At 69.9% G+C, this 8,885-nt stretch overlaps 1 protein-coding gene across 1 annotated transcript; it reads right to left on the reverse strand.

The window, feature by feature from the left end:
• Positions 1 to 3,410: 3,410 nt before the first annotated feature.
• On the reverse strand, positions 3,411 to 8,581 carry LOC113975267 (dnaJ homolog subfamily A member 1-like). Its single transcript, XM_027699112.1, has 8 exons — positions 8,529 to 8,581; positions 7,131 to 7,280; positions 6,863 to 7,061; positions 5,350 to 5,454; positions 4,991 to 5,218; positions 4,682 to 4,912; positions 4,502 to 4,602; positions 3,411 to 4,407 (listed from the first exon to the last, which is right to left on the reverse strand). The coding sequence occupies exons 2-8, from the start codon at positions 7,260 to 7,262 to the stop codon at positions 4,180 to 4,182; spliced, it is 1,224 nt and encodes a 407-aa protein (XP_027554913.1). The 5' UTR covers positions 7,263 to 7,280; positions 8,529 to 8,581; the 3' UTR covers positions 3,411 to 4,179.
• Between the last annotated feature and the right edge of the window lie 304 nt (positions 8,582 to 8,885).

The raw sequence follows: 8,885 nt of genomic DNA on the forward strand, positions 1-8,885 counted from the left end.
ATCCCACATCCCGGATCCCACACCCCGAATCCCACATCCCGGATCCCACACCCTGGATCTGCTCCCCGGCCGTTGCGCAAGGGGCCGGGGGCGAAGGCGGTGGCCGGGTTGGCACATCCTGGCGTGGGAAGCGGGTGGTGACCGTGGGGTGACTGTGGGGCAGCGTGGGGATGGGGGGTTGGACTCTGCCTCAGCACCAGCACGAGGGGGGGCAGGAGAGACCCCGCCCCGGCTCAGCCGCAGGATCCAGGGTACCTGTGGGTGCTGCCCGCCGGGATGCGGCTCCAGGGGTTTCCCGGGGAATCTCGTTAGGTGCTGCCCGCTAATTGCTCTGTGTGGGGTGACATTAATTACCCCAGGATGGGGGGGCTCGGGCTGCCTCTGCCCTCAGGGCTAAGCTGGGGCAGTGCAGGGAGGGTCGGGGTGCAGGGGGGCCCTGCCCAGGAGTTTGAGGTGCAGAACCCCCCCCAAACCCAGCACAGCCCGGCCTCGCCCAGGGTGGGCCAGGACCCCTCAGCCACGGCAGCCCCCGAACCACCGTGGGGAAGGTGGGGGGCACTGCCCCACTTCCCCCATCAGCACCGGGGTCCCGCTGAGCCTTTGGGGTGATGGGGGGCCCTGAGGGGTGAACGCAGGGGAAGGTGCCAGGACTCGGGGTTGGCTTCACCCCCACGCCCGGGGTGTGATGCTGCTCCCCCCGGGAGCGCGTCCAGCAGCGGGAAGGGTGGAATTACACCTTCCCTGGGGAGGAGGAGGAGGAGGAGGAGGGGGAGGAAGGCTCTGGTATCTCCAGGTGGACACTTGGCAGGCGCCCATCGCCCCCGCCGCCATTCCCAAAGTGCTGCCAGGGCCGCGTCCCGGCTCTCCCGACTGTCCCCGCGCTGTCCCCGGGGGTGGGCGCAGGACTCGCCGACCCCCCCCGACCCCACCTCCATCCAACCGGCCGCTGCTCCCCCTGGAGACCCCGGGAAAGCCACGGCCGGGCAGGAGCAGCCGGTAATGGAAACCAGCCGGCTCCGACGGCTTTCCCCCGGTTGGAGGAATATCCGCTTTCCCCCGCTGCCCTGGGGACGGCTCCGGTTTGCCTCCGGCTGGGGGGAGTATGGGGGGGCTCTGGGACCCCGAGAGCTGGGGCGGCACGTCTGGATGGGGAGGGTTGTCTGGCTGCCTGCACTCCCCCATACAGCGGCCTGGGGGTCCCATCCTGCTCCCGGGTGCTGGGGGGGCGGTGGGTGGAGGTGCCCCCTCCCCGCAGCACGGCCGAGGCTCGGGGGGGTTGTTCGGCGGCTGCTCCCGAAACAAAAGCAAATTCCTCCGAGCGAGGCTGGGCTGGGGGCCGGGATGGAGGGGCCGCGAGTGACCCCAAAAACCGCTCGGGGGGCTGTGCCTCCCCTCCCATGGCACGGCGTGGGTGGTGTCGGTGCCCCCGGCGCCTCTAATCCGGCACTAATCCTCCCCTGTGACCCCGCTGGCCCCCGGGCGGCCCCGCTGCCCCCCCGGGCTGGGGAGGGGGCCGGGCTGGCCCCTCGCCTTTCATCTCCGGAGACAAAGCGGGGCCCGGCCCCCTCCCCGCTCTGTGCTCAGGGAATGAATGCCCGACCCTGGGGGGCCCTGGCCCCTCACCCCGGAATTTTTCCATGCGTTCTCTGGAAGCAGAGGCTGGGCCGGGTGTGAGGGAAGAGCATTTCATCCCCCCTCCGCCCCGTGCCGGAGCCCTCAAGAGGGAGCGGAGGGGGGGGGCTTCGATCCGCCCGAAGCGGGGGATGCGCTGGCTCCCGCCCCTCCCTGCCCGGGCAGGGGGACAGGACTTGTCGGGCAGGTTTGGGGGGGGACATCCCCCTCCTCTGGGCCGGGATGCTGAGGGGTGGGGGATGGAGGAGCAGGGTTCAGCTGGAGGAACAACGCCCCCCACGCCCCCCCAGCCCCACGGCGCAGGAAAGGGACAAGAAAAGCCCCCCGCCCGGCCGGGCCCCCCCCCCCCCGGAGCCGGTGTAACCCCCCGACAATCCCCACATCCTCTGGGCCGGCTGCTGCCCAGGCTGGAGCCCACCCTGGATGGTCCCGGGGGGTCCCAGCTGTGTGCCAGCCCCCCTGCCCTGGGTACCCACTCTGACTGACGAGCCGGGGACAGGGAGGTGCCAGGCTTGGGGGGGGTCTTGGCCCCTCAGCCCCCCCTCAGCTCCTGGAGAGGGGGTCTCTGGGTGGGTGATGGGGATATCAGTGTCACTTGGGGGAACTTTGGGGGGCCCACGCCGGGCAGGGCTGGGGTGCTGCAGCCACCAGGCCACACGCTGGGCTGGGCTCCGGCACATGGCACGGGGGCCTCTGTCCCTGGGAGGGGGGAGCAGCGCCTTGCACTCGGCCTGGCAGGAGGTGACCCTGCCCTCGGGGGTGTCCCCACGGCTCGGGGCAGCTCAGGACGCTGGCACCGCTCAGCAAGGCATCGTCAGCCCTGGGGGGGGGGGGGGGGGGCAGCCGGCCCGGGGGGGGGGGGTGACAGTCACCTCCTACGCGGGTTCACCCCCTCCCTGCGCCCGCCGGGGTTGGGGGCTGTGCAGGAGCCCCCCGCCCCGCTCCCCTCGGCTGGCGGCCGGCCAGCATTGTTCTCGCCTCCTCCTCCTCCTCCTCCTCCTCCTCCTCCTCCTCCTCCTCCTCCTCTCCCCCTCCAGCTGCATCTGGCGCCGGAGCTTTCCTGGGCTCCAGCGGTGGGGGGGTCTCCAGACCCCCCCAATCCTGGTCACGGCTCCCCTGGGCAGGGGGCTGGGGGGCTTTGCTCCTCTTCCACTGTGATGAGGAGTCTTGGCAGCTCCACGTGGAGGAGGATGGGGGAGATGTGGGCTGCATCTTGGCCCCCAGTGGGGTTTTTTTTTGGAGGGGTGTCCCCATAACTGCTCTGTAGCCCAGCTCTGCCCCATGGCACGGCTGGAACCTGCCATGGGGTGAGTGCAGGGCTGAAAAGGGGACGGGCTGAGTCTATTTGGGGGGGGGTTTCCTCCATCGTGGGGGCTCCAGGGATGCTGAGATGATGCAGAGGGTCTGCAGGGATAACAAGGGGGTGGGGGGTCTGGGGATGGAAGAAGGAGCTCTGGGGGCGGTGACAGGGCAGGATGAGGGGCTGGGGGCGGATGCAAAGAACCAGGAATGTTTTGGGACAGGGGATAAGGGGCCTGGGGGGGAGAGGGTAGAGGTGCAGGGCTGGTGAGGTGGGGGGGTAGGAGGGCCTGGGCGGGACAGGAAGGGGGACAGACCCCTCCCCGAGGCAGGAGGAGCCCAGAGCAGCCCCCGGGGGTGGGGCAGGACAGGGAACCACCCTGTTGTGTAAGGATGGGGAAACTGAGGCACACCCAAGACCAAAGCAGGGCAGAGTCACCACCCCCAGGCTCCCGCTGCCCCACACTCTGCCCCACACGCCGAGTTGGGATTCGTGTTTAATGCCAAGTACAAAGTCCCCCCCCCCCCCCCCCCAAAAACAAAAAAAAAAGGAAAAACTTCTAAAATTCTTTCAAAAATAAATTAAAGGGAAGGGACGGGTCCCCACCACCCCCTCCTGTCCTGTGCAAAGAGAAAAGAGCCACCCCCTCTGCGCCCCAGGGCCTGAGCCAGGCTCCAGCAAGAAAAGAAATGGGCAAAGCAAGGGGCCGGGGGGGGGGCCTGGGCAGCAGCCCCTCCACGGTGTGGGGCCGGATGGGGCCATGGGGCAGTGGCAGGGACCCCGAGGGGGTCTCTGGGGGGGCTGGGCAGTTCCCCTCCTCCCCACACTGGCTCCAGCATAAGCTTGGCCCCACTGGAGCAGACGGGGACACTGAGGCAAGGGGCAAGAAGCACCCCCCTCCTCCTCCTCCTCTTCTCCAGGCCAGGGCTGACCTTTTCCAGCGTGGGATGTGCCTGCAGCCCCAAGCCCCCCCATCCATGGGGCTGCTGGCAGCTGGATCCAGCCTCAAACCCCCCAATCCCCCACCCGTGGGCAGCGGCAGCTCCACCAGCCCCGGGCTGAGGGGAGGGCAGGGCAGGGGGGCCTCGCCCTGGCAGGGTCGGGAGGCTCCCGCCCGGCTCCCGGGGGGGGGGCCAGGGAGGTGAAGTGCTGTCGGAAAGGCGACCTATGTACATCCCTGAACGTGGCGGCTCCGTGAGTCCCCTCCCCTGCCCCGGCTGTGCCCGGGGGGCCGCGCCCCACCCGCGCTATGAGGTCTGGCACTGGACGTGCTGGCGCATCCCGTCCTCGAAGTCGTCCTCGTGATAGGCCTCGCCGGTGTAGGGCCGCCGGCCGGGCCCCCCGTGCGCCGTGTAGTCGCTGAGCTCCACCTCCTCCGTGTCCTCCGTGGCCATCACCTCCTCCTGCGGCGGGAAGAAGGCCTGGAGCTGGCGCAGGCGGTCGGCGGGGAGCCAGCCTGGCTCGGGGAACTTCACCTGGGGATGGAGAGGGGGATGTGAGGTGTGGGGTGGCAACGCAGGAAAGCCCAGAGGTTGGGAGATGCCAACTCCCACCCGGCTTCCGGCTCACCTCGAACTGCAGGATGAGCTTTCCCTTCTGAAACGGGCTCCTGTAGACGGGCATCCCCTCGTTGGGGATACACTTCAGGTCCCCAGGCCGGATCACATCACCTGTGGCAGAGGTGAGGGTCATCCCGCTGCACCGGCAGCTCCTGGCCTCCCCCAGCTCTGCCGAGCCCCCCTCCCTCACCTGGCGGGGAGGAGACGAGCAGGGTGCGGTTGTCCAGGGTGCGGATCACCTGCCGGCACCCGCACAGGGCGTCTGCCAGGCTGATCTCCCTCCTGATGATCAGGTCGTCGCCGCTGCGCCGGAAAACGGGGTGTTCCTTCTGGTCCAGGACGATGATGATGTCCCCGGGCTCCAAGCCGGGCACCTGGTCCCCTTCCTCATGGAAGGTGATTTTCTGCCCGTCCTTCATTCCTGCGGGGAACGTGGAGACGGGTCAAGGCACGGGGGCAGCTCTGGGGTGACCCCACTCCCCGCACGGCCCCGTCTCACCTTTATCCAGGTGGACGCTGAGGATCTTCTTCTCCCGCACGACCTTGCGGCCGTTGCAGGTGAGGCAGCAGTCCCGCGGGCGGATCCACTCGCCCTGGCCCTGGCACTGGGAACACACGGTCTGGATCTGCTGGATCATGCTGGGCCCCAGCTGGTGGATGCGAACCTCCATCCCCGAGCCGTGGCACTTGGGGCACCTCCTCTGGGCGCCCTCCCGGACCCCGCAGCCTGTGCCGAGGGGGGCAGGGGGTCAGACCAAGGGGTGGGGGGTGCTGGGATGGCCCCCAGCCCCTTGTTGAGGGGGGCAGGGGTCAGCTGGAGGGGCGGGGGGTCCTGGGGCCCTGCAGCCCCTCGCTCACCTCCGCACTTGCGGCAGATGATGTTCTTCTGCAGGGAGAGTTTCCGTGTGGAGCCGTTGTACAAGTCCTCCAGCGACACCGAGAGCTGGTGCACCACTGTCTTCCCTGGGTGGAGGGGAGAGCCCGGCTCAGCACCCAGCTCAGCACCAGCCTCGTGCCACCCCCCGTGCCACGGCCGCTCAGCATCACCCAGGTCCTCCCAGAGCCAGTCCCGCTCCTTTCTCAGGAATGGTGACAGGGGTTCCTTTCTCAGGAATGGTGACAGGGACGCTGACAGCTTTACAGCTTTACTCAAGGTTGGGCGTCTCCAAGCCCGGATCCTGCCGGCCGCCCTGGGGCAGTGCCGGATCCCCAGCGTGGGCCGGGCACGGCTCCCACCCCAGGGCGCTCAGCCACCCTGCAGCTGCTCCAGCCGGAGCTGCCAGGACGCTTCCCTTGGCCTCCTAATTGCCCTTCCATTAAGTCGTGCCACCTCAGCAAGAAGCGCCCTGGAGAGTCGCCCTGTCCCCGTGACCCAGGCCCAAGGCATCCGGACAGTCACCGGGGCGGCCCCGCACGCCCCGCGTCCTGCTGCCGCCCCCGGGGCCCTGCCAGTGACTCAGCCCCAGCCCCGGGGATGGCGGGGGAAAGCCAGGACAGGGACAGGGAAGGGCCCTTTGAAGAGGGGGCAGGTGGAGAAAGTAATGAGGGTGATGAGGAGCCGCGTCTGGCTGCGCGCCGCGGGGTGGGAGACGGCCCAGGGATCCCTGTGGGGTCCTCACGCCCCCTGAGCCAGCACCAGCCCCCTCCCACCCCAGGGTCCTGTCAGGTGCTTTGTGCCTCACCCAGTGCTGTGCTGGGTGCCAGCCCTCTCCCACACTGGGGGTCCCAGCAGGGCTGTCACCCCCTGAGCCAGTGTCACACTGTGCCTGGGCACCGGTCCCCTCCCACCCCAGGGTCCTGTCAGGTTCTTCATCCCCCACCCAGTGCTGTGCTGGGACTCCCACTCCAGGGTCCCGTGGGGTCTGTCACACCCTGAGCCAGCACTGTGCTGGGTGCTAACTGGGAGTCCCAGCAGGTCTGTCAGCCCCCAAGCCACCGTCACACTGTACCTGGGTGTCAGCCCCCTCCCACCCCAGGGTTCCGTCAGGTCCTTCATCCCCCAACACCACGCTGGGCACCAGCCCCCTCCCACCCCAGAGTCCCACCAGGTTCTTCATCCCCCATCCAGTGCGGTGCTGGGCACCCCCTCCCACCCTGGAGTTCTATCAGGTCCTTCATCCCCCACCCAGCACCACGTTGGGTACCAGGCCCCTCTCAACCCAGGGGTTCTGGCAGGACCTTCATCCCGCAAGGCAGTGCCGTGCTGGGCACCAGCCCCCTCCCATCCCTGGGTCCCATTGGGTCTGTCACACTCTGAGCCAGCACCACGCTGGCATCAGCCCCCTCCCACCCTGGGGTCCCAGTAGCTCATTGATCCCCCACCAGCACCAGCCCCCTCAGTCCTTGTCCCCGCAGCTCCTTGTCCCCGTACCTCTCCTGTCCGCCCGGCTGCGCATCCTCACTCCCCCTCCGAAGAACAGGTCGAAGATGTCCATGGGGGAACCGAAGCCGCCGCCGCCCCCGCGGCTGCCCAGGCCTCCCTCCTTCATGGCCCTCTCGCCGCCGCGGTCGTACAGCGCCCGTTTGTGGGCGTCCGACAGCACCTCGTAGGCCTGGGAGATCTGCTTGAACTGGGGAGGGGGAGAGGCGGGTGAGGCCGAGGGGGGCGGGCCGGGGGGCGCCGGGGGGGCTGCACGTACCCGCTCGCCCTCGCTGGGGTTCTTGTCGGGGTGGTAGCGCAGTGCCAGGCGCCGGTACGCCCGCTTGATCTCGTCCAGGCTGGCGCCCGGCCGCACGCCCAGCAGGTCATAGTAGCCCGTCTCCTTCACCATCTTCCTCGCCTTGACGTGCTGGGACGGGACAGAGCCATGAGCACGGGACCCCCTGCCCAGCCTGGGACCCTCTGCCCGGCCCGAGACCCTCTGCCTCACCTGGGACACCTTGACCCTGCCCAGGACCCCCTGCCCAGCCCGGGACACCCTGACCCTGCCTAAGACCCTTGTCCAGCGCAGGATCCCTGCCCCTGCCCAGGACACCCTCCCTCACAATGCTTTGAGCCCCATTCTCCTCCCTGCACGGCCCCGTCTCAGTTCCCCCCCTCCCCAGGCATTCCATGGGGCAGGGGGTGACAGCCAGGTGACAGTCAGGTGACAGCCAGACCCAGCACGGGGGTCCTGTAAGGAGGGGCGGACCCCAAGGCCGGTCCCCACCCCAGGGGGACGCCCCGAAGCCCATTCCCACCGTGAGGACTCCCCCAAAAACTTTGATCCTCATTCCCCTCCCTGCACGGCCCTGCCTCAGTTTCCCCCTCCCCACATCAGCATCCCGCGGGTCGGGGGGTGTCAGGGGGTGTCTGGAGGGGGTGACATCCCCCTCCCCGGGCGCGGGGGCAGCCAGACCCCGCCGGGGGTCCCGTTAGGAGTTGTGGACCCCGAGGCCGGTGTCGGGGGGTGCCCCGTGTGTGTGTATGTGCGTGTCCCCCATCCCGACCCATGTGCCACCGCCGATAAGCCCCGCGTGGGGCGGGGACGTGTTTATCTTGCGACACGGGGTGGGGGGGGGACGGGGAGAAGCGCCCGTGACCCGCTCACGGGTAAATAAACGGCACCGACACCGGGCTGGGTCTCCCCCCGCCTCCGTGACCGGGGTGGGGATCCACGGGGCTGGGTCCGTCCCCCGGGACCGTCGGGGTCGGGATGAGGGACCCCCTGGGCTGGGTGTGGGACCCCCCAGGGATGGGCCCGACCCGCCGGGTCCAACACGGGATCCCCCCGGTCTGGCGGCCCCTCCCGCCGGGGGTCGTGCGGCGGGGGGTGTCGGGGGGTGAAACGGTGACACCCCACTCCCCAGTCACGATGACACCCACGCCCCACACCGAGAAGGAGGGAGGGGGGCAGACCCCCACCCGGTGCGCACTTTGGGGGGACGGGGGGTCACCCCGGATTCCCCCTCCCGGGTATCCCGGCGAGCCGCTGACACCGCGGCCGCCGCTGACACGGCCAGGGCGGGGCCGGGCGGTCGCCGTGGAGGCCCCGGGGGTGGGATCGGGGGGTCCCGGGGGGGATGGGGGGTCCCGGGGTCGCCCTCCCCCCACTCACCGCCACCGCCGCTCCGCCGCCGTCTCCGAACTCTCTGGAAGCCGCGGCCCCGCCCCCCGGGGCCGGCCCCGCCCCCTCGGCGCCGCACGCCGCGCCCATTGGCGGAACCGCCCCCTCTGTGCCCGCCCATCGCCTCGCGGCCCGCGCGCTGATTGGCCGAGAGGCGTTCCGTTCCGGCTCGGGAGGCGGGGCCGCTTTCGCTGCGTTGCGATTGGCTGCGGCGCCGGTCTGGGACCGGCCCCCGGGGTCGGAGTCTCGGCGCTGATTGGCTGGGAGCGGGGGGCCAATCAGAGGGGAGAGGGGAACGGGGCGGGCGGCCGGCAGGGGGCGCTGTAGGCCCGCGGGGAGGGGGGGGGG

This window comes from Neopelma chrysocephalum, unplaced genomic scaffold, assembly GCF_003984885.1.
Source record: "Neopelma chrysocephalum unplaced genomic scaffold, ASM398488v2 Primary Assembly neopelma1_137, whole genome shotgun sequence".
In the NCBI taxonomy this organism is placed as follows: Eukaryota; Metazoa; Chordata; class Aves; order Passeriformes; family Pipridae; genus Neopelma; species Neopelma chrysocephalum.